This window comes from Rhamphochromis sp. 'chilingali' (assembly GCF_963969265.1).
Source record: "Rhamphochromis sp. 'chilingali' genome assembly, chromosome: 10".
Classification (NCBI taxonomy): domain Eukaryota; kingdom Metazoa; phylum Chordata; class Actinopteri; order Cichliformes; family Cichlidae; genus Rhamphochromis; species Rhamphochromis sp. 'chilingali'.
Window position 1 is genome coordinate 36718643 of NC_137937.1, and position 25478 is coordinate 36744120.

At 42.5% G+C, this 25478-nt stretch overlaps 1 protein-coding gene across 1 annotated transcript in view; it reads left to right on the forward strand.

Moving 5' to 3' along the window:
• The window catches only part of unc13ba (unc-13 homolog Ba (C. elegans)), a 194544-nt gene that overhangs the window by 48710 nt on the left and 120356 nt on the right, over positions 1-25478 (forward strand). The window contains exons 4-9 of the mRNA XM_080894442.1: positions 4643-4760; positions 6434-6557; positions 9333-9391; positions 9708-9765; positions 10190-10225; positions 10651-10843. Coding sequence (XP_080750568.1) covers positions 4643-4760; positions 6434-6557; positions 9333-9391; positions 9708-9765; positions 10190-10225; positions 10651-10843 — 588 coding nt within the window. The remainder of the gene's footprint in view (positions 1-4642; positions 4761-6433; positions 6558-9332; positions 9392-9707; positions 9766-10189; positions 10226-10650; positions 10844-25478) is intronic.

The window sequence follows — 25478 nt, forward strand, 5'->3', positions numbered from 1 at the left end:
AAGAACTGTCTCTAGCCTGCGGCTTGGTGAACAGCTCGTTGTTAGCCATATCACCGGCTAAGTCTGTAGCCACCTCACACGCCTTCTGCTCAGAGGTAACTTGGAGTGACTGGACAGTTTCACTCACCTCCGAGCGTCGGGCGATGCGATGGCGACGCGAACGCCGTTTTTTCTTGACCGTGGGCCCCGTAGACGTGGGAGATGGAGGCTCCTGAGGCGTCGCAGCGGCTGAGGAGGCGGTAGTAAGCGGAGTGGCAGGCGGGAGTCCCAGGCAACTCCGGGGGCCCCCAAGGGCTAGCCGTGTCCCGCGGAAAACCTCATCATAGGGGGGAGCGAGCCATGGCTCCTCTCGTAGCTCTTCCTCCAGTTGCGCGCATACGGCGCGCTGCCGCTCCTCGAGGTCGGAATCCGCGCACCCCACAGCCACCTCGTGTTGCTCAGTGGAGGGCAGAACGGGCCGTGGCGGTGCGCGACAGCGGCGGGAACGCCGTTTCCTCTTAGGGGCGGCCGTGGGCTCAGCCTGGCCTTCCGTGGCGACCGGCTCCTCGCCCTCAGACCATATCCGTGCCAGGCAGGAAGCAGGAGACGAGTAGCCCGATCGCGGCGGCGAGGGTGGGTGGTCGATCTGTGGTGGGACAGCTGACAAGAGCTCCTCCTCGGTGATAAGCCAGGGCTTCCAACGGAGCTCGTCCTCCCGATACGCCCGTAACACCTGCTGCCGCTCCTCTTCACCGAAGTCGCTGGCCTCTGGCATCTCCGTGCGCCACGTAGTGTAGACAGGCGGTGGCGAAGATGTAGAAGCCGATGAGAAGCGAACAGGCGGCGTAACGGTGGTGAGCCCCATGGTCCCGATCCTGACCATTTCCGGTTCTTTCCGGGACAGCTGCCCCGGGCGGATGCCCACGGCGGACACAAGAAAGTCCCGGATGTGGGGGCGCAGCGCGCCGAATAGCCACGGGAGCCCGGACACCATCCGCTGAAGACGGACGGCTACGGTCTCCCGGTATTCGCCTCTAGGCAGCGTCGCCCATTCCTCACAGTGGTATTCCACCGTGTAGACCAAGTCTTCTTGGAGGTCCGCGGAGGGGTTGTGAGCTGCTGGGTCCAGTTCGGGGTCGCGTTCTTCTGTCATGATTCGGCCGTGTGGCAGGCAGGATGAGGACCCAAATTGCAAACTCACAGACACGGGGGATAAACTCAAAATGCAGCTTTATTGCTGACAGGTGATAAACAATAACGATGATACAAAAGCAATGCAAAACTACACTAAACTGGGAAAAGCTAAAGTAACATATACCGGAAGACACGGGGAGAACCACACACGGCATGAGGGAGAACGCGACGCCGAACAGAGGAAGACGCAGACAGAAATACACAGAGGGTTAACGAGGAAAGTGGGAACACACGGGGAACACAGCTGACACAGATAACCATAACGAGACAGGGCGGGGTGAACATAACACTGACGGGAGACGGGCAGAGTCAAACAGGAAGTACACAGAGGTTCAGACAGGAGGAGAGAGAGCACGGGGAAAACACAGACATAACGGGCTGGGGAAACATGGAATAAAACATAAGGAGAGACGAGGGCTCAGATACACAGAGGGGCACACAGGGGGTGAGAGTCACAACGGGAAAACACATAAGGAACAACGTAACAGATCAACCCAGGAAGCATGGCCTAAATAAAGAACAAAATACAAAAATACATGAAAACTAAGAATACTGGGCCCACATGGCCCAGGACCATGACACGTATAGTATAGCTTTTATTTTGGAAAGAGACATTTCTCTGTAATAAACTCTCTTTTCCAAAGATGAGGGATTTCTCCATCAGATAGATTTAGTATTTTATTACTTTGTTGTTTCAGCAACATTACATTTAAAAACTGTACTTTTGAGTTAAAATATATATTTATAATTTTAATAAATGACAAATTAAAAAGGCATGAACATTTTTTTGTATCGAAAAAATATCGAACCGTGAATTTTGTGTATCGTTGCAGCCCTAGTAAATACATTTGAATTGAATTGATTTAATAAAAGACCAAACAAGGTATTAATCATTTTATTTGGTTTTCTGCATATAATGAACTCATTAAAACATTATTTTTGTATCACATACATTACAAGTGAAAATAAGAAAAAAAAAGAACATTTTAATGTCATCAATGTTTTCTTATTCATGACAAATGGTCAACAAACATTGTGTTTATATGTTTACATTTACGAGCATCCATGATGTGAAAGATTTAATATGTGCAGAATGTTTTTGTGTGTCAGTTATATTGTGGAGCTGAATTGATTCCTGCTGTTTAAAATTCACAGATAAAAGTCAGAATTTTCCATCGACCTGGTCTCTGGCCTCTGCTGTCATTTTGCTTTCCTCAATGAGAGCGTCATTAATGGCGCTGTTTTACATAGTTGGAATAGCAAACCGCCAAAAACACATCAGTGTTTAATATTAACCATGCTAACATTTAGGAACATCACCATTTTGGTTTGACTTTCCTTCATCAGGCAGCAAGCACACACACGTACACAAGTGCAAACTTTTCACATAGCATCTCCCACACACCCTCTTCTCTCCATCATCCCAGCTGTGAAGTGTCATCTTGGATGACTGACAGCTAAACTGAGGCAAGATGAATATGAATGGGACTGTGAATATGAATATGCAGATGAGGAGCGGAGACGGTTTGGCTGCCGTCTTCTTTTTTTTAAAAGATCTGTCAGAAAAAGACGGCTGTCACCCTTCAGCCTCGCTTCTTTGAGATAATACTGGCCCACTTACAGACCTGCTGGGAGGAGAGCGGTACTGCAGTGTGCTGAGGTTAGTGGCACACACAGAGTATATAATGATAAACCTTGAACCAAACAACTGTTGTGTCATAATCACTAATTATTTAAGTTGTTATTAGACAAATAACAAGTAAGCACTAAGTGAGGGTAGCATTAAGTCAGGTAGGCCACAGAATTGAGCTCAGAGACAAGCTTAGCGGGTCAGCTGATCTCAGTGTCGGCCTGCATCAGCTGATGGATTAACCAGTCAGTTTCTGTGCACCCAATTTGTGAAAGTCATATAATATTAAAGGGAAGGCAGGTATGCTCTGAACACAGATGTGCCACAGATGAATTGCTACAGATGGAAATGACCGTTGGCATGGGCAGCGGAGTGGTGTGGTGGGTAGCAGAGCACGGGCTCAAATCCACCATCTGGATTTTTTTTGGAGTTTCCATGTTCACCCCGTGTTTGTGTGGATTCTCTCCGGCCTCTTCCCCGTAATCCAAAGAGATGCGTGTAGTGGCGTTAGGTTAACTGCTGATTCTAATGTAGCCCTGGGTGTGAATGGTTGTTTCTCTGCATTAGCCCTGCAGCAGTCTGGTCCAGGGTGCACTCCGCCTCTCATCCTATGACGGCTCCGGCGTCCATGCAACCCTGAATTGGATAAATGAATGGATGGACATGACAGTCTTCTTTTGACTACAGTATAATAGATGTTTGATGTAACTGAACTTGGGATTGTCTTTAATCCCTTGATGAAGCGTATTGGGATGTTTGTTGCAGCTGCTCTTTTCAGGGGTCACCGCACCACTCAGCATGTCTTCCTCCACTACTTCCATGAATATACGCTGAGGGCTTCCTCTTTTCCTCCTGCCTGGCAGCTCCAGATTCAACACCCTTTGTCTCACAGATCCACTGTCCATCCTCTGCACATGTCCACACCATTTCAGCCTTGCCTCCTAACTTTGTCTCCTAACTTCTCATCCTGAGCGCTCCCTCTGATGCACTCATCTCTTATTCATCCTGGTGGACAGGATCCTGTTTGCCATTTATTCCTACTGTCTGCTATTTATATTTTATTCCAGCACACTTGTTGTGGAGCACCTACAATTTAATTGTACATTCAAAATGACAATAAAGGGCTATTCTATTCAATTCTATTCTAAAATCTGGACATCTTTCCCCTCCACCCCTGCCTCCTTTTTCTCACTGTTCCCATCTTCAAACCATAAATCGTAACAGGTCTCACTACCATCTTCTAAATCTTCATTATCACTTTTATTGATGTCCATTTGTCACAAATCGTGACGATTGTTGTAGCTAATTGTGTGAAATTGTGTTCTTTTTTTTGTGATATTTGATAAATCAAGTTGTAAACTCTGGGTTCTTCAGCATAAGGCCCTATATTCATCCCTGCCTCATTTTGATTTCCACGGCTCTCACATTTGTAATAAAGTCATACGAGACATCACCAAAGACTGCGTGGAGTTTATACGACAGCTCGACAAATTCAGAGCGAGACAACACCTCCTACTTTGTTTATACACGGCAGTGATTGACAGTCACATCAGTGTGCAACAACGGTACAAAGAGAAAAGTGAAGGATGTGATTTCCCACCAAAGTTATATATTAATAATGTTCTATTATGAACCTGAGTGTGTTTGCAAATGTTCTCAAACCTGCAGAACAGTTGTGCGTCTTTGTTTTGAAGCTGGTGACCAGAGGTCACTCACAGCAGTTTGCCACCTGAACAACTACACAGACGTGTTCTAGTTAATAATCTCTATGGCTAATACACTGGTACAGAGCTTTTAACTTTGACTGTAATATAGGTGATGTGTTTGTCTTTTTCCCAGTGAGATCAGTCATCTAGAGTCCGGGCTGGTGGTGGAGCTGTGGAACAAAGGTTTGATCTGGGACACGATGATCGGCACGGCGCTGATACCCCTCAGCTCCATTCGACAGTCTGACGAGGTAACACACCCTTTAATCTCTTTGTCCTCACATGCATGTGGACACGAAGGGCTTAAAACAACATCACCTGGTTATGTCACTAGACGCAGAGTTCTGCACATGAACTATGAGCACATATTCATGGTTTCAGTTTAATTTCAATATGCAAAGTTTAAGGTATAAGTCAAATAAAATTACTCATTTTTCAAAGTTAATCAATGCTTAATGGTTTGTTCTAAAATAAACCTTCCCCGTCGAGGAGCATGCTGTAATAGCGCTGTTCTGTCAGTTACTTCCAGCATGTCAGCATTGAGTGAAAGGCGTCCTTTGGAGTGAGCGCCCTGACACCCTGTCTGCACAAATATTGAGAGATAACAGCTCCATTTTAAACACATGCAAAATCTGCATTGGAAGGTTTGGGTCGGGGGATTTAAGTGTCGGGCTTTTCAACCAGGAGACCCTGGTTTGCGTCCCATTGAGACCTTTTTTGTTTTTGTTTACTCTCTTTCACTCTGACTCACTTGTTAGGTTTCGGCATTAAACATAAATGAGCCGTGGCCATGGTTCGTGCATTAGTTTGTGCCCCTTAGTTGACACAAAAGAAAACATTTTCTTGATTTGATAGCCTCACACTTCCACAGAATTATTGTGGACTTTGCTTTTTAATGGCCTGTGTGAACAGCAAGACTGACTATAACAACCAGGACCTGTTTCAACATACAAATGGGAACTTGATTGTTATTTTTACACACTTGCTGCTCTTTTTAGTACTTCTTATACCTGATAAAGCAGACTTGATGCTCTCCTGTCTGTGAATGCCTTGGTTCTTTTGCGGTTAATGTAGGGATCAGGTTTTATTCAAATAAATACTGCAAAGCATGAATCAGTTTAAGCATAATTTGAAATATTTGATCAGTCAACTGCCAACTGGAAGTGTAGCTTCCAGTCAGCTGTGGTCCAAACAGTTTAATCGGTCAGTGAATCTGCCACAGCGGGACACACCTCAAGCATAATTGAACCCAACAAGATGCAACTGATCACACACCACAACAAAGCTACTGATAAAGTTTTAATTATTAATTTTGGGGTTATTATTTGTATCTGATTATATTTGAACTGAACAGATGGTTACACTGGTTTTTACCATTACAGTTAAATTAGATCTGGTGTATCTGCAGCTCAGGCTACTTATGCTAGCAACAGCCCTTAAAGTAAACACACACACACCATCTGCCAAGCAGTGCTTACTTATTAAATCTCCATCTTTCCCTTTTAGCTTAGTCTTAAAAAGCCCTCTCACAGGTGAAGCATTGGCTAAGTCATTTTGTCGGACTGTGTGCAGGCCGGTCTCGCCTGTAGACCTCATTACTTTTTCTGCAGTTTTAAAGCGAGGCAGCAGCTCCTGTGTAGTCATTAATAATGTAGCCTCAATGTTTGGCGTCTAAGTATGAAGCACAGCATACACTCACCTTCTTTTTTCTTTTTTTCAACATCTGAACTGTCAGTGTTGTTCCTCATCTTTTCATCTTTGCTCAGGTTCAGTGGATGATATTCCTAATAAGCCCTCCTGCACCCTCCATTATTCTGCTGATGCTGTTTCCCACAAAGCAGATGTTTGGCATTGTTCTTTGTTTTAGTCTTCCTGGCTCTCTCCTGACTACCTTTCTTTTTGCATCTGCTTTTCTGTCTTCTAGGAGGGACCAGGAGAGTGGACGTCTTTGGACTCTGAGGTGTTAATGAGGGAGGATGAGATCTGCGGCACCACCAACCCAACTCCGCACCAAGTGCTGATGGACACTCGCTTTGAGTTGCCCTTCGGTCTGTATATTTGTGCAAACACATTTTCTCACAAAGGAAAACTTATCTTTTTGTGTCCAAAGATATATGCGTTAGGCTCACCGGTGATTCTGAATCGGCCATATTTGTGGATGTGACATCGTGTCGTTGTCTGTTCTAAGTTAAATCAGTGGTTAAGAAAATCTATGCTGGGTGAGAGCAATAACAATTAAAATTTTGAAGATAATAACTATTTAAAGCATTTTAACTTCAAAATAAAACCTGAACAAAACAACTATCCACAGCTTAGCAACATGTGAGATCTTTCAGAGTGGTTAGACTCTAAACATTGCACTAAATATAGCTGTTTGGAGTTTTACTTGTGCCATGTTGTATCCTCTAAGACTTCCTGTAGAATCCCTCATATATCAGAGCTTGTGGAAGAACCATTAGGCTTCATAAAGTTTTTATGAAAGATTTATTCACTGTAACATTTCACTCCTAAATATTCCTCAGTCCTCTATTTTTATTCCTCTTCCATGGAAGAGTTGAGGTGAAGAATTGTGCTTGGTAATATTTGCTTGCCTCTCATTTTTCAAGATAGTACATTTTTGTGCAGTTTAGGATAATTTGAATTGATGTATTTAAAAGGGAAAAACACAGCAGTGGCTGGAGTGCGTGCTCTGCTGTTGTCCTAATTGCTGTTTTTATTTCTGGAGTGCAGTCACCAAGCAAAGCTGGCAGATCAGCAGTTGATCCTGTTGTGACCATCCAGCTGGTAGATTTCATATATGGGGCACTTTTGATGTTAGCATGCCCACAGTAGTTCTGCATCTGCAGACCGCATTGTTACCCACCTCCTCCTCCCAGTGCTGCATGTAACCCAATTAACATCATATCTGTTGTCACTGAGCTCTGCTCTATGCTGGGGTTTTGCTGCCTCCACACTTCCACGTGTGCACACTGGACAGCAGGAATGTGTGCTCTAAACAGAGCCGTAAATACGAATGTAAATTACTGCAAATGGAAATAATTTTTTCCCCACTATCAGTGTTCTGACTGAAATAGCAACATAACTGTGGAACAGTTTGTTTCCTCTGCAAGCTATTAATCTCAAGAAGCTGTCTGAAGTGTGTCTTCTTGAGCTGCCATTTTCCGTCCACCTTCACTGTTTGTCAACAGTGGAACTGTGGTTCATGTCTGCTCAACTTAAAAAAAGATGGAGAGTTTCTATTTTTGATAAATCCTCAAAAACAGGAGAAGGTATGTGACCTGCAGTTAACAACGTAGGTTCTAATCAGTGATTAGTTCTATTTTTCATCAGTTAGCACAACATATCATCTAGAAAACACATTGACAAATGCCTCAAAGTTTTTAAATCGTAACGCACAGCTGCTCGGTGAGACAGCTTGAGCTGAGGGGAGGCCGCGGGGTGAGATGCAGGGATGTGAGGTGAAGCAGACATGTGAAACCTGCTGCAGCACTGACTGAAACTTGACTGCTGCAGTTTGCATTGATACTTGAACATTGACCAGACATATGTGAATTACAGTGCTGGGATTTTGTGACCTTTTCACTGCTTGATTGAATTGTTATGAAGCTACTTTCAGCTACTCTGTTGTCGCCACACCAGGTAGCTCTGCAGATTTTTCGCCTTGCCAAGTGAATGTGGATAATGGAAGATGAAATTCAAATCCTGTCTGACAATGTTTCTTCGTTTTCAGAGTAATCTAGTAATCCACTTTCTTTTACATCCAACAAACATAAAATTGCCACCAGGTCCTGATCATGGCTAATTCAACATTCTTGTAACGCACACTCAGCTTGTGGGTGAAAACTGGTCTGCAAAGTTTGAAAGTGCAGAGAAGAAAGGTGTAATTGTTGGAATTTTAACTGTATTCTGCAGAAAAGTCATTGTGCAAAGTCTGAATCACCGTTTAACAGCTTTCTTCTTAAGAAAAGGCATCACCCCTGAGCCGCTATACCACTGAACAATGGTTAAGCCAAAGAGCCACACTGACGCATTTCTTTGAATTCTAGCTGTGGTCTAACAGGTTTTCTGTAATGATTTTACTGTTTTGGCACAGATTGACAGACTTTGTGAAATGAATCTCATGCATCATATATTTTAAAGCTATCGCCTGTAGTTTGTTCATAGATTGAAGTCCGATTGATGATTCAATTTCAGATGAATAGAATTTAGTTTAAAGATATGTTTTTGCAGCCAATGAGTGTGATATCATCTACAAGGCAATTACCCAGTTACTAACATTTAAAATTATTTTGATAAAAATTAACATTTAGAAACCCAGGCATGAAATATGAGTATATATGAGTATGAGGATCTAGATAATTTTCTCGATAGTATGGCCATAAATCTGCTTGTACAAGATTTTGCTGAAACATAAGCTGAAATATTATTTGGTTATTTTTTCTTGGGGAACCACAGCAGAGACGACTGCTCTTTCACATTTCCTCTTATGCTTAAGTTTTTTTCTTCTGCTACTCCCTTTTCTTTGGGAAGAACCTTTAGGCCCCTGAAAGGGAACCTCATCAACCTGCAGACAGAATAGGATGGGATGGGGCAGGGAGCATGGAGGAGTGGCAAATGATGGAAGGGTGGAGCTAAAGAAATGGTCCTTCATTTCTTTCTGCACTTTGCCTCATATTCTGTCATCTCCCGTTATGTATTTAAACCTAAATTCCCCCTTTTCCATGCACCTGTATTTCTTCCACACGTTCTTTTTCACCACCTTGTAATCGCCTGTCACTATTTTAACTCACTCCATATTTCTTCTGTCCCATACGTTTATCCAGACATTCCCGAAGACGAGGCTCAGTACTGGACCAGCAAACTGGAGCGGATACATAATGAGGTAACTTCACTGCATATTCTGTTTTCCTGTTACTGTGTTATATATTAATCAGCTGTTAGAGATATTGAGTAATTGATGCTTGAGTTTTTATCTACAAACTCTGTGTGCTTTAATATCATATTGTTTCACACTGTGTGGGCTTCTCAGTGACGTGGCACTTTGTTTTGCTGCTCTGCTTCCACCTACTGACATAACATGGGAAACAGTAGCAGGGGGTTTATAGGAACTGCAGTGACAAGCCCATATTCCAATAAAGGCATTTCTTTGATATCTTAATGCTTCTAATTCTCCTCTATGTTTTGTTTAATCTTTGCAGTATCCATCACAAGATGAGGGCCAGAGAAGAAGAATGCCATCTGTGCCTTCCCAGTGCTGTAAGTATTAAACTTTCACTTTGATTTGGACAAAGTCATCTCACTCTGTGTAAGATGAGCGGAGATATAATTTTCAGCTACTGTGAGAAATTCTGCTGGATTTTGGGTGTGAAGCCGTTTCACCGCCTGATAATAATAAGTAGTCAAAGTATAAAATAATAAAGTATAAATTTGTAGTTACTTGTACACGGATATGAACTTACTGACTGTAAATACTTTTTTCTGTTTTGTTGTTTTTGTGTGATTTAACTCAGTCATCACATTACTTCATTTTCGTCTTCACCGCGTTTCTTCACATAGTTCTCATCCATCTCTCTTTGGATGTGTTCAGTACCATGTTACACTCTCATTCGGCCATCATCAGTAACACTTACTGGCTTCGTTCTGCAGTAACAAAGTTTAATTTTTGCCTCCATGCCACCAGGCAGTTGGAGTTATTTTGGATGGAGTGACCAACAGAGTACGTATGGCGGTGTTTCCTCCCCTCTGTCACTTGTATTTTCTGTCTATGACTGCATGGTATGGATGGTGCCTACTGAAAACAAGTACCACTGCATGTTAGCTCTTTATTCTTTACGATTGCTGTAAATGAAATTTAAAAATCTTGAATTCTTTTGGTCAAAATATAAAATGCGAGTCCCTCATTTGTTGGCATGTTGTTTTGTTATGTGGCACTTTGATATGTTTTCTAGCAAACATATCCCATCCTTTCCCATCATTTTGGGCTTTAACTTCCTTCACTTTGTAATACATGCCTGTTACCCCAAGAGGGAGCCATTTACACAGATATTTTCATTGTTTGGCTGTGCTCTAAGTGCAGGCAGCATTCTGCAGAGGGTGGACATGATCTTATTCTTTACTGTGTTTTTGTTGTCTTCCACCCAGCTTTTGATGACCATGACAGTGCAGTGGACGACTGGGACAGTGAAACTGGAAACAAACCTCCACCCTTCCACAACACTTCCCAAACAAATTCCTCAGTGCATCAGTATCCCATGATGCGCAGGGTTCAACATCAAACACTGTCAAAGGAGTCTGACTCTGTGCATAGCTATGAGCTAGAAATGAGGGGGCCCAGGTAAATATATGCTCACTTAAAAATACTCATAAGCAAGCACATCACTGCAGCACTGCTAGAGGTTAATATTTTCATGGTCACTCTTTGCCTCCAAATACAGTTTAAAGCTAGTAAATAATTCTAAATGAATTATTCACACTAATCCACTACTCTTCCTTGTGCCTTTGGTTTTAGTGATTTAGTTAATATTAATAATAGTTAAGAATCCTTTATTAATGTTTTTAAAACAGGGCTTAGATCTTAACTGGGCTGGACCAGTGAAACGTCCCTTTTCTGTCGGTAAAGTTGTTTAAGTGCGCATGTAATCCCTGACATGTGGGATTTTAACAGTACATCTCAATTATTTTTCATTTATTTATTTATTTTTGCATGATAAATGATGTGCTGCTTTAGTTAATGAAAGTCATCCATCAGCACAACTTTTTGGTCTTAAATTATAAGAAATTAATGTGTAAAATTACAGAATAACTTCTTAATAGCTCATTGTGCAGATTATCCTGTAATTATAAAGAACAAGCTTTTAGAAATTTAGACAGAAATTGTCCTGTTTTATTTATTCGTTTTACTGTGGACGCACAATAAAAACATTTCACTAGTAGATGAAGTGAAAAATAGGAACTTTTCTGTAATTTGATTCTTTATTATTTCATTTCTTTTGTAATGAAAAGTCTAAAGTCTATGCCCTTCTCTACATTTTCCAAAGACATCAAGTGGGCCAGATTTGAATTTTTGCTGAGCCGATTCTGGGCCCCAGGCCTTATGTTTTACCCTCCTGTTTTAAATGGCAACAGTTTGATAGCAGAAGTGGCACTTTTTGAGTGAACTATGCTCTCACTGCATATATAAAAATACTGTCTTCTGTCAAAACTTTTTTACTGAAGTATGTTAAGTCTAATTGATTGAACATTTTTATGTTTGAGTAACTCACCGCCTAAGATCAAAATCAAAAGCCAAATCTGATATAAATGAATGGTAGCCCTTTCAATTAAATCTCTCTCTGACCACTCCGACTTCAGATGCATCTCCACCGCTCTCTCAAAAGGCGTCCCACTGACTTGAATATCAATTTGGGAAAGAGGACAAAAATCTAGGAAAGAAATTATAGCAAGTACAGCAGTGATGATTGAAGATGGTGTTGCTGCGGCATTCATGAAAGCACCACAGTTAATTTTGTTTTCATCAAATGTCTCCCCATGGATGCCTCAGCATGTCACAGTAGAAAGCCAAGCTGACAGTGGCACAATGAAGGACAAATTGAGGGTGCATAACCCTGTGAATTACACACACACACAAATCCTAGCATGTCTTTTGTTGTGTATCTGACCTCCTGACCTGACTGTGCTATTTTGCGTCCACATTGTAGACAGCTCTCCTCACCTGTAATGACCCTTGACACAGATGTTTGTTTGAATTCTATGATGGAAATGCAAATGTGCATGAGCAAATAGTGATCGCAGGACTTCCACAGAGTGACCTATAAATGGCAGCTACACTGGAACTAGTCCAGAGGCGCACAATAAGGTGACCTTGAAAGGCAGATCACTGAAGGTTGAAATCAGGAAAGGTTTTTATGAGTGTTGTAGCTCATAAGATGCACACTGTTTTATTTTTTTACTCTATTTAAAGAGTGTGTTGCCATGGGAAACCAATATTTTTTTATATAATGTATTGCCAAAATCGGAGAAAAGCCATTATACCCAACTTGTTTTGCGAAAATAGAAAACTTCTCAATCACAACTGACATATGTCAAAGCATAACTTTCTGACAAAAAAATTGGACCATGAAAATTTGCACACTATCACATACTTTTTCCTCTGTCTGTATTTCTTGTCTTTTGTTTTCTTTTTTACTACACAGGTATTCTACAGTGCTTTTCTTTTCTGCATGATCTGTTGCTTTTGGTTCATGTCTAATGCTTAATATCTTTTTCTTTCTTTTTTCTTTGCATCGTCCTCTGCTGCTTCCCACTTGGTACTTTTAACTTTATTTTTAGGAAATCAAACAGTAAGGGTGGAGTAAAAATAATCCCTGTTGATTCAGGTATGGGTGTGGAGGACTGGGAGAGTAAATACAAAGTGCCTGACTCTGGTGTCTTGGACGATTACTTGGATGCTGAGCAGAAAATGTGGGAGGATGAGGACAAAAGCATCATCTATAAAATTAGTGACAGTCCATCCGAGTCCAGAGTCAGCAGATTCTATCAGACAGTGGAATGTGATGCACATTTCCCAGAGGACTTGCTGGAGCTGGATGGCAGGACACACAGACGGAGGCGTGCCTTCGGCAGTGGAGAAGTGCGGTTAGTCTACAAGGAAGCCGGCAGCTTTGAGGATGAATCGTCACCTCCTGAAATTGATATAATACCCTCTGCTAAACAGCTACGACAGCTGTCAGATAGAGAGAGTCTACTTTTCAAAACTAGACTGTGGGCCAAAACTGCTTTAGAAGACACACTTGAGAACTATGCAGCTTTTCGTGAGGAGGAAGCTGCTCGGGAAGAGGCTGAAAGGATCAGGGAGAGAGGGGAATATAACTCAGTTGGTTCAGATGAGATGCAGTATTCCTTTGGCTCTGAGGAGGAATTAGATGACCTGACATTCACTGAGGGAGATACTTGCTATGAATATGAAAGTTATTACTACCCTGGCAAGTATATGCCGCCTTACGGAGAAGACTTTTCAAGTAAAAGGAGGTCAAGTCATGGACAAGATCCTATGTTGTCGCCGGTGAAGGAACCAGGTGAAGAATATATAGATCCAATGGATGAACTAAAGAGTTTAGTTCACTCAGTGTCGGAATACTTAGCTGTAAAAGAAGAGGAGATCAGCAACTACGAATCAATGCCTAAACCAGTTAGACGAAAACTCCCAGCACTGCCAACTGATGCTAAAGTTGTGCAACCTAAAGAGAGTAGTAATGACGATGTCAAAGTTGATACTAAGGAGGATAGTGCTGTTGAACAGGGCATAGCTGGAGTAAAGAATGCAATGAGTTCATTGTTTAGTACAATAACAGGATCAAAGCCTGCCACTGAGGGAGATGCTACTGGTACAACTCCATCTCCCCAACCAACCCAAGCAGACTCTGGTATTTCAAAACTTCTCTCTTTGATCCCCAAAGCGAATACTGAAGTCACAGAAACCTCTGGTGCTACTGCCACAGAACCACCTACCTCTCAATCATCACCCCAACCTGAGTCGGGCATTTCAAAGCTGCTTTCATTTATTCCCAAAAGTGGTGGTACTTCCCCACCCGTAGCTATAGTTCCACCTGCCTCTCAGGAACCCACATCAGAAAAAAAGTTTTCCCTTCAGTCTCTTTTGCCATTTCAATCTTCCGAATCCAACCAGCAAGCTGACGCCAGTCAGACGGCGACACTTAGTACAGATTCACAAGGAAGCGGTTCTAAACAAGCTACATCTGGTTTTGAATCCATGTTAGGAAGACTTAGTCCTTTGAGACTTTTTTCTAGTGCACCACCATCTAGAGACCCATCACCTCAGCCATCAGAGCAAAGAAGTGCATCTGCTCCAATCAATGACTCCCAGCAAGGCCCTGTAAACAAAACGGTGGGTACTATTAGAGAGGGATCACAAACAGACCGGCAATTATCAGGTGAAATGAGAACAGGCTCTGGCAGTGGATCAGTTGATCTTTTGTCAGATACAGGAAGTGGATCAATCGAGCTTTTCCAAGAAACTGGTAGTGGATCAGTAGAGCTTCTTCCAGAGACAGAGTCCTCTGGTGAACTACCTGATGTTCAGCAAAGAAAATCTTCACCAGTACCTGAACCAAAACCTGAAAGCAGTTCAGAGGAAGCAGGATTTTTCAGTCCTTTTAAAAAGTCTCTTTCTTCACTAATGTCAACAACTCCTCCAGAAAGTTCCCAGCAGAGTGACACCAAGCCTGCAGATGAGTCATTTTTAGGTACCAAACTCAAACTTCCATTTTTCTCAGAAAATATTTCCACAACAACAGCCCCACCAAAGGCAGAAGGGGGCATGCTATCAGGGATTCTTAAGTTTGCATCTGGTGAAGATGCCAGTGCCACGCCAAAGAGTCCAACCCCAACCCCTACAAGAACACCCTCTCCAAGTCGTGCAGCACTTCTTGAAAGTTTACCCAAAGGAAACACAGAAACTGGGTGGTTTTCAAACCTTTTTAAAGTAACCCCAAATGAACCAGCTAAGGAAACCATGAAGCAACAAATGACTCCCACCGTGATATTAACCAAACCTACTGACCAAACTGAACAAATAGTGTCTGATATCACAGAGGGCACCGTTTGCAAAACAGAACCTTTGTGCCAAGAGCAAATGTCATCTGAAAAAGATTCCCAGTCCAAGCCAGATGTTCAGTCTGAATCAACTGCGACATCTAAAAATCAAAGTCCTCCCAAATCTGTGGAACAAGATGAATCGCAACCAGAAGCCTCACAGACTCAAGGATTTCTTTCTGGATTGTTGAAACTTGGATCAACTGATTCTGATTCTTCTGTAATGAAAATTGAAGGAGGAAACACTCAGTCTCAACAGGGTGGGCTGTTCTCAGGTCTATTTTCACCACCTTCCCAGTCTTCTCCCCAAACACAGCAAACGTCTGCCACACAACAGTCAGGAGGACTGTTGTCTGGATTTTTAAAATTTGCCTCTGATGTCTCTGCTTCTACGAATCAGTCCTCATCCACTTTACCAGGAGGACAATCTAGTCAAATTTCAACTCCAAAGCAAGAACAGCCTACTTCTGCTCAGCCATCATCTGTAGGACTGTTATCTGGGATCTTAAAAAAAGCCACAGACACAGTGTCTGGGTCTCAACCAAATCTTGCTAGCCATGAGTTACAACCAGAAGTGGCTGACCATAAAGCAAAAATGGAAGGATCTGATCAAAACTTGAGCCAAGGGATGACTCCTACTCAGTCAGCAGGGATTTTGTCAGGAGGGACTCCATCTGACCCACAGCTAAAACAGCCTGCAGTCTCAGACCAGAAACCAAGCAAACAGCAGCAACAGACAGACCAAACACCCCCCAAACCACCTCCAACAGAAACAGGAACAACACCACAACCTAGTGGATTGTTTGGAGGTTTGCTAAAATTCCCAGAAACTGGTTCCCAGCAAGAACATCCTCCTCAGCAAGGTGGCTTCCTCTCTGGTCTTTTTGGAATGGGAGCTCAAGACTCTGCTCCAGCTAACCAAACCCAGCACTCACAAAACCAGTCGCGGACTGTCAAACCTGGGAACCAGCCCATTCAGCAACCCACCAATCGGCAAAACCTACAACGGCAAAACCAACTCCCACCACAGCAACCCCCCAGTAGTCCTGCAGGGATGCTCAGTGGATTATTTAGCAAAATTACAGATGCAGCTACTCCACAGTCTACAGTGGGGAGTCAACCTGAACAGCAACAAGCACAAAGACCAGGGCCTAACATTACTCAACAAGCATCTAGTCAACAGGGAGGCTTTTTCTCTGGGTTATTTTCAACAGGTCCTACTCCTTCACCTCAGCAACAGCCACCTGTCAGTAGAAACCAACAGCAACCACAACAAGGTAACAGACAACCTCTCCGGAGACAAAACCAAATACCTCAGCAAAGTGCTGCCTCTGCACCAGAGCTACAACAGGGGGGACTATTGTCAGGGCTTTTTAATAAATTGGCTGCTAGTGATAATGCACCACAACAGCCCACCCCACAGACTGCATCTCAACAAGGCAATAAATCAAATTTAGCTGGACCCAGCCAACCTGTAGGTCAACAGTCATCTCAAACAGGTCAGCAAGGAGGATTTTTGTCTGGTCTGTTCAGTCAAACATCACCTCAGCAACAACAGCAGCAGCAATCTGGTAAAACAGGCTCTCAACAAACTGGAACTCAGCAGCCGAGTCAAAGTGGAGGCTTGCTCTCAGGTTTTCTTAAGCTTGCATCCGGTGACAGCGCACCACAGGAACAACCGTCACCTCAACCTGTACAGGGAGGTCAGCCATCTGATAAGCCTGGACAAACTCCAGCTCAGTCTGAATCAGGGGGATTATTCTCTGGCATTTTAAACAAAATTTCAGGTACTGTGGAACAGTCGCCACCCCCACCTGCTGATCAGAAAATACAGGAACCAAAGCAGCCACATACAGGACAGGGCCGACCTCAGATTCAGAGAACTAAACCTGTAGAAATGCATTCCTCCCAAGATGTGGGAGATAAAGATAAGGACTTAAAAAGTACATCTCAAAAAGGTTTTCTCAAAAGCCTTTTTAGTGCCACTGAGGAATCACCATCAAAAACACAGCAGCCATCTACTCCTCAACTTGGAAAGGAAGAACAAAAAACCAGCGCAAGTAGCAGGTCTCCTAGTCTGTTATCAAGTATTTTAAAAACAGGCACCAATGACAGTACTTCTGCTCCTGGAAAGGAAAATGAAAAAGGCTGCTTCGATCATTTACTACCAAAGAGTAAGGTGGATATCCATTCAAGTACAGCAACTCTAACGAGTGGCAGTCCAGTCACTTCCACTGTTGAGACTTGTAAAGAAGCCACACATTCTCAGGGCTTGCAAGATCCTACAATTTCTCCAACGCGACGTTATCTTGAGGAAATACAACGTCTCTTGTATGGAACAGCAGATGAGTATGGTTACAAGGATCTTTTATACAACTTTACAGAGCATGGTGTTATTCCACCAGACCTCTATGAGCATCAGTGTCTTATTGAAGCTCTTTTGTGGCAACAACTCAATGATTATATCCTTGCTGAATCCCTTGCAACTCAAGTCCAGGAAGGCTACCAAACATACCAAGGGCATATGGCTCCTACAGTTAGACCACCTCAATGGGAGAATCAAACATGTTTGAAACCTAAAGAAATGGACATTAGTGGCTTTAATGTACCCTCGCATCCTTGGAGGGATTCTGCTGCCCAGCTTTTTGGAAGCAGAAATCGTTTCCTTGAGCCAGGTGAAGATGTTATTCTGTTTGACATGAGCTGCAGAGATAACAAATCCTGGAGTAGCTGTGACCAATTGAATAATCTTGCTGGAAATGCTAAACCTTGGATCGTTAGAGGCAGTGCGCTGAATCTGTCTACGGAAAAAACAAAGACCCAGTTAAGTAGATGCCAGTCGCTCACTGAATGCAGAGGACAGGAATTTAGCAAAATGGTGGAAGAAACCACTGTTAGTCATTTAAAAGATAAAGACTTTGATTTGAAATCAGCAACTGAGTTTTTAAAACAACTTGCCACAAAAAAGGGTCCAATGGATTTAAGACGTGGTGCCCTGGATTTAAGCAGATCTGCAGGCATTACAGGAGATGCAGAAGAACAAATGCTATTTAAGGACTCTGAGTGGTATCAACAATGGCTTTTACTATTGGAACAAGGGCTGTGGTGGCCAGCTGAGGCTGGGGACTGTGGATATTATGTCTATACAAATGAGGATTACATTTATTCTCTTTTAACTGACAGAGCTGGTAAACATCTCTATGCCTGTGCTACACCGGAGGATGTACAAGCTCTTGGAAATATCACTGAAAATATTGCTAAAATTCTGAAACAAAAAGAAAGGGATAAAGTTACCCTTTGTGGTTTTAAAATCCCCTTTTACACTGAAAATGAAGGCTTCTGGATTCAAGGTGACCAGCAGAATGGGTTAGTTCTTTCTGATGCTCCTGTGAACCTAACCTCTGCACTCAAAAAGGGTGAGAAAATAATGAACATGAATTTGGAAAGCTTTTCTCAAATGTTTCAGGAATCGCTATCTTCCCAAGCAGAACAACCTGTAGACTTTTCTGTGTACAAGCTAAAAAAGATCAATGTAGAATCGTTACAAAATACTCATGACCATCAAGAGGAACCAATAGAGGCCGCTGATATGACTTTAAAGTCACTGAAAGGTGGACATGGAGGGCCATATTGGAAGAATCAGGCAATAGCAGATGTAAATACAACCTCATCAGCACATTCTCCAAGGTATCGTTCAACACAAATCTTTCCAAATAGACACTCCCAAATTCCTGAAATCAGGATTGCACCTGCAGAGGATGTACTTGCAGAACCACCAAGACAAAAGTCAAGCTCTATAGTTTCAGCTGCTGGAGAAGCTGTTAAAAGGCTTTCCAAGACTGATACAAGTAAAACTAGAATACAGTCATCAACACCTGCTACATCACCACCAGTGTCTAACAAGGTTTCAGAGACATCAAGGATTCTTTCAGGGAGCCCATCAGCTCAAAAAATACCAGGACCTGTGCATTCAGGAAGGAAACTCCTGACACCACCAGCTGTTAGTACAGGTGTCAGCTCTGCAGCATCTCCATCACAGGCAGTTTCTATTAAGATTTCATCCACGACATCTACCTCAACTGTACCTTCAGTTTCACCACAGCGACATAGGCTTGCAAGACAGCCCTCTCAAGCAGAGAGACCCAGAGTATTATCACAACCAAATCAAATCACAGTCACTGGGATGTCTAGCATTAGCAACGTGAACAGTTCTTTAGCAACTGATGAAAGTGCTTCCCTGTCTCAAAATCAACCACAAAAATCCTCTCAGCAACTTACACCCCAGTTACATATTTTAAATGACAGCTCGGATACATACAGTGAAGCTTACCTTTACAATAGAAATCGTACATCACTTTTAACCACTGCCAGCTCTCAAATATGCAATAAAGTCATAGACTGTTCTGCCACAACGAAACAAATCAAAAATGTCAAACAAAAAGGTGCAACCGATGACAGTGTAAAGTCTGCACAGAGAATTGAAGTTGTTGACTTCACAAAGTACAAGTTAAAAAGATTCAAAGAGAAACAGTCCATTGATACTCAGGCGAACACTGACTTGACTGGCCAGACTACCATTGCTGTAGATCTTACCAAACAAACTGAGGAAGATGAAGTTGAATGGCCTGATTCAGAATATGGCACAATGAACACATTACAGCAAAGTCCAACATGTTCTCAGACTGATCACAGGCATGCTGATCCTCACAAGAAATCAGAGAGAAGATTGTCCAGGCCAGAAGTTACAACCAGCCATGTAACTTCTGTAGTTCATATCCAAAAGCTCCCAGGCTCTCAGAGTACCCATATAATGACTGAGACAAACTGCACTAAAGTTGAAGCAGACAATTCACCCAAGCCGTCTTCTACCTCCAAATTGTCAGAGAGTTCTCACAGTAGTGTTAGCTCTTCAGTTACTGATGTTTCTAGTAAAGCCTCTGGCCTCAATAGTGGTCTTAAACAAACTGCAAAAATGAAATCAGCACAACCTGTATGTACCTCACCACTATTAAGCCCAATTTTCAGAAAACAAGTAGCTACTCAGGAACCACAACCAAATTGCTCTGTTGGTGTGGGCCTGCAAATGCAGCTGAGCCCACAGATATCCACAACTCCTCCTTATCAGTCTAATGGAACAGCTGAGCAATATCAGAAGAACACTTCACCAGCAAACTCAATTAAACCTACATTAGATATGTCTAAAAAGAAAACAACCCAGCAGACTCAGCAAACTGTTGTGCCAACTGTTCCTATCTGTGAGGCACTGCCACTGACAAAGAGAAAAACATTACCTTCTGAAAAGACAGACAAAAGTCTCAGTTGTCACGAATCCATTGACTTGTCAAATAAGGCAGAATTTCAAGAGCCAACGGAACAAACAATAGAGTATACTAATTCCGTTCCTGTTGAGAAAAAGCTTCCTCTTACTGTTGGAACGATTCAAATAAGATCTTCTAACACAAAAGAGGAGACTTTATGTGGTGATAGGAGGATATCATTACCAAGGCAGCGACCTCTTCTTGGACAGTTTACAGAATCTCTTGAAACTGGCAAAACACTCTGTCAAGCCACAGCACCAGCCAATGCAGTTAAGGCCACACTAGACATGACTTCTAAATCTTCTGCCAAATTTAAGGAGGCACATCTAGAAGTGGGAACGAATGATACTCTTTCTGAAGCTCTACCACTAACAAGAAGCAAGCCAAGTGCACATGAATTTGTACGAAATAATTCTGTTGGCATACCATTAGTTGTTGATAGCCCATCTGAAGTACCTCTTGGTAACTTAAGAAGTTCAAATGCAAATGCCCAGCAAACAGATATGAATAAGCTTCAAAATCACTCAGGTTCTATTCTGTGTCAACAACCATGGCACAGAAAATCTGAGGCCTTTCTCCATTCAAATCAGATAACTTCACAGCTATCAGTCATTACCCAAATGAAATCACCTGCTACATCTCCAGCAAACTCTATTAAAAGCACAATCGATATGTCAACAAAGACAGGTAAATCAGATGCGATGGTAAACTATTCAGATCCAGTATCACTGGTAAGGATAAGACCGTCAGGCTTTTCATATTCACAAGGGGATTCTGTTGGTGTACCACTAATTGTGGAAACCCACCTATCTCAGATACAAACTAAAAGGCAGCCAACAGTGGCTGGCTCACAGGTGCCAATACAACAAGGATATGTTCAAAGTGGATGTCAAGAAATATCTGCACCTGCTAATTCTATCAAAAGCTACCTAGACATGTCTCCAAAACCACAGGAGAAATGGTCTGAAACAGTGCCTGATACCTTGTCAACTGGAGTTGTGCCACTGATCAAAAACAAGGCAAATATGATAAGAAATGGTTCTGTTGGTGTACCACTTATAGTGACACAATCTGCAAATCAACAAGGAAGACAAGTTTTGAGTAGAATCAGCAAAACTGAGAGATTGCACACAAATATATTTCCCTACCAATGTAATGATGTATTTTCTGGGCCAAATGCCATCTCTAAGGACATGTGGCAACAAAATAAACCAGTGAACTTCTCAGCAAAAGACAGCCTAAAGCCTAGTGCTTTAAGTAATCAAATTGAGCCAAAAGCTGAAGAGCCCATGAACTTTTCAAATGTTAAAGCAAAAAAAGAAATGTTTGAAAGAAGGAAAACCGAAAGGCCGTTAGAAAGGGAAACACCAGATGGTATTGTGAACCTAACTGTAGATCTTCAAAACAAAATCACAGTTGTTAGAGATCAAAATACAAAGGATTTTTCTTCTTCTTATATTTCGTCACAATCTCAAAATGGTATCTACTGCCACCAACCATACACACCTGCAGCCAGTACTGAAGTTATCAGAGAAGATACTCAGAAGCCTTTGCAATACAGGGAATATTTACCTGATAAAAACTCTACCATCCAACCTGGAATAAATTCTAGATGGCAGTTGGGAACAGGAATAAACTCTGAGTCATTGACTACTTCAGTGTTATCTCCTGTACCTGTTCAAATGAAGACACAGCCTCCTCAGGCTATAGAGGAACCCAAGAGATCTTCACTAAACAATGCATATCAACCGCTCAGTTGTGCAAATGTTGATTACAAAAAACATGATCCACTGTCTCAGCAGCAGCAAACCCAACATTCAGCTGTGCAACACCAATATCAACATTCTGGTGCTAAAACTGGTTGGACTCCAGCAATTGTTACATCTCAGCCAATACCTTTAAAGGTGGAAAGACATGATCCAAGTGTTCAGTTTGACATTTTATCTAGACCCAAAATTCTTATTAAGCAGGCAACTGTGGACAGCTATGAGAGCACTGAAGAAATCCTGCCAAACAGTGAAATAGTATCAAGTAATGGACATGCATTGCCTTCTGCATCTACCCATCAACTGTATGGTACAATCCAAAATGATCCCACCACACACAATGTTCATAATCTTTCACTTAGTCAGCAACCAGATGGTAGGCCTAGACCTGAACCTTCTCCACAGTCTTCTGGCATACAACCTGTACAAAGTATGGCAACAGAAGATTTTTCAAAAGGACCTCTTGAACTGTCAAAACATTCTAGTCAATACCAAACCCCTGTCACTTATAAGCAGTATTCCACACCAACCGTACCTTTAAAAGTAAGCACATCTGTATCCCAACCATCCACAAAATGTGATCCACTACCTGTACAACCATTAAAGAGCAACTTTCCTAACCAGAACTTTGGGGCTGAATTGCAACAACCAGAGGCATCTGTGACAGGATCTCTTGAACTATCAAAACAGTCTACTCAAACTCAAACACATGTCACTGTCCAACAATATTCCACACCAACTGAATCTTTGAACATTAGCACATCTATTTCCCAACAGTCTACAAAATGTGATCCTGTGCGTGCACAACCATTAAAGAGTAGCTTTCCTGACCAAGACTTTGGGGCTCAATTGCAACAACCAGAGGTATCTGTGACAGCAGCAAGGTCTACCTCTGTTAAGGGTTTGATTTCATTATTCAGCGGTGCTGGATCGCAACCATCTGCCAGTACAATGCCAGCTGCTGCTCCGTCCCACCAGCTTATGTCTACATCCGAGGACCAAAGGACGCAATTTACTGGAACACAGGTGACAGCTGATATTAAACAGACCACCCCCCCAGTAACCCCTGCTGGGCTTCAAGGAAAAACTGCTTTAAGCTCACAAAGTCTTATTGTGTCAAGTTCTCTGCCTGTTACTGACCAAGCTAACTTTGGTTCTAGATTGACCAGTGAAAATAATGACATATCAAACAGGAAAGAAATTACCTATCCAGTTACACAAACAAAATCTTTTGAAGACTCTAGATCAGTGGTGGTTAAAGATAAAGTAACTTCTTCCTTTTCATCTGAATCAACAAAGGATCAATCTGCAGCCCTACGGACAGAGCTGGATCCGACCCAATCACTAATAAGCAAATCTGAACACAGAAACAACGATTCCATTTTAAGTGATATAAGCTCTGAAACGTCACCAGTGATACTGCCTATGGTTTCCAACATCAGTGAGTTGCCAGTACATGGTTTGCCTTCATCTCTTTCTCAAGAATATCAGCAACCACCGCCAATGCTAAATGCAATCCCAGAGAAAGAAAAACAAGATAAAGAAAGGCCTTTTCCTGAAAAGGTACTAACAAAGCCATCAGATACCATGCCACCCAAGGGAATTCTGAGTTTTGACAGTTCAGCAGAACCTTCGCAAACACCGTCAGAAGTTACATCAGAAGCAGGTGGCAAAGAGGGTTCTGTCATCACGGATAAAATGTTTGTACCAGAATCAGACATATCTATGCATGAGATTCTAGAGCATTCCAAACAAACTGTAGCCACAGAGTCTTCCGATGGCAATACTGAGTGTGGTGAAAATTCTTTGTCTAATGGATCACAGGATAAAAGTCAACATCAAAAGTCAATTTACATTGGCATTGGCTCTGAAATACCTGAGACACAAATTGAACCAGGTGACCAAAAACCTTATATCAGGCTGCCCCATATTTTTGTCTCGGCAGCAAGTTCACCAGAAGAAGAGACAAATGAGCATGAGTTTAGTGAATGTAGCACGCCTGAAATCCCAGAGGCCAGTGTTTCTAAAGAAACTGCTCCCGATGTAGAATATAAAGATTCTTTACCTTATTCTGTTTCAGAGTCTGAGATATCTAAGGAGGCTAGAGCTACAGAAATATGTAGCACAGAGCTATCCACTGAATTAGAACAAATCAAGACCTCTTCACCAGAAATGCCACTTATACTGACTGCAGAAAGTAGTACTCTTGCAGAGAGAGACTCACAGCACATCATGACTGAAAAATGTTCAACTACAGATGATGTGCTCTCTAGAGCTGAAGGAATATCAGAGAGTACTGAAGCCAACGAGCCACAAACTGAACTGACTTCCAAGGATGCAAAATTATCAGTTCCAGACAATACAACACTTGATGTGGTTGAACAACTCGGTGATCTGGCTGGCCAGATTGGCAATACAACTTCAGTAATAAAATCCTCCAATGCTCCTGAAACACTTGACGCTCTAGCTAATAAGAGGGAGAGCACATCTTCAGAAATCGTACTGTCTGAAGGAGTACAGTCACATGAAAATGTGTCACCAGAAGAATTACCTTCAGTCTCAGATGCAAAATTGCCTGAAAAAGTCCAACCACTTTATGATGAAACTCAAAGGGATGTCTCCTTGTCTGAACCTAAGCCCAGTCCTGTCAAACCTCTCACAGAGGAAATAATAGTTTCCAAGGAGGACAGTTCTGCTGGCAAGGTTGATCAACCTGAGGATGAACAAGCAGGTAAAGGATTATTTTCTTTATTTAGTGGCTCTACTCCAAACTCACAGCAGACTTCCTCCCCTGGTATATCATTACTTGGTGGTATTCTTCCTGGCTCATCTGCCAAAGACGCTCCTGGGACAGGATTGCTTTCAATGTTTGGTGGGTCAAGTACCCCATCTTCACCTGGATCCAAAGAAACAACACCAACGCCACAAGAGCCACAGGGAAAAGGTTTATTCTCCATGTTTGGTGGAGCCAGTAGTCAAGCATCACCTGCTCCAAGAGGTCCAACTGTTGGAAGTGTGCGACCTAGAGGTCCTCCACCCAAAGAACCTCCAGGAAAGGGTCTGTTTTCCATGTTTGGTTCATCTGCACCTCAGCAACCACCCAGTCCCAGAGGTCAACCTATGGGTAGTGCTACACCAAGGGCACCTTCTACTGGATCTTCTATATTTGGTGGCATACTCCCTGGTTCTACTACAAATAAAGAAACCCCTGGAGCAGGTTTGTTTTCAAAGTTTGGTGGTCTTGGTGCCCAGTCTCAAACTAGTCCTAGAGTAC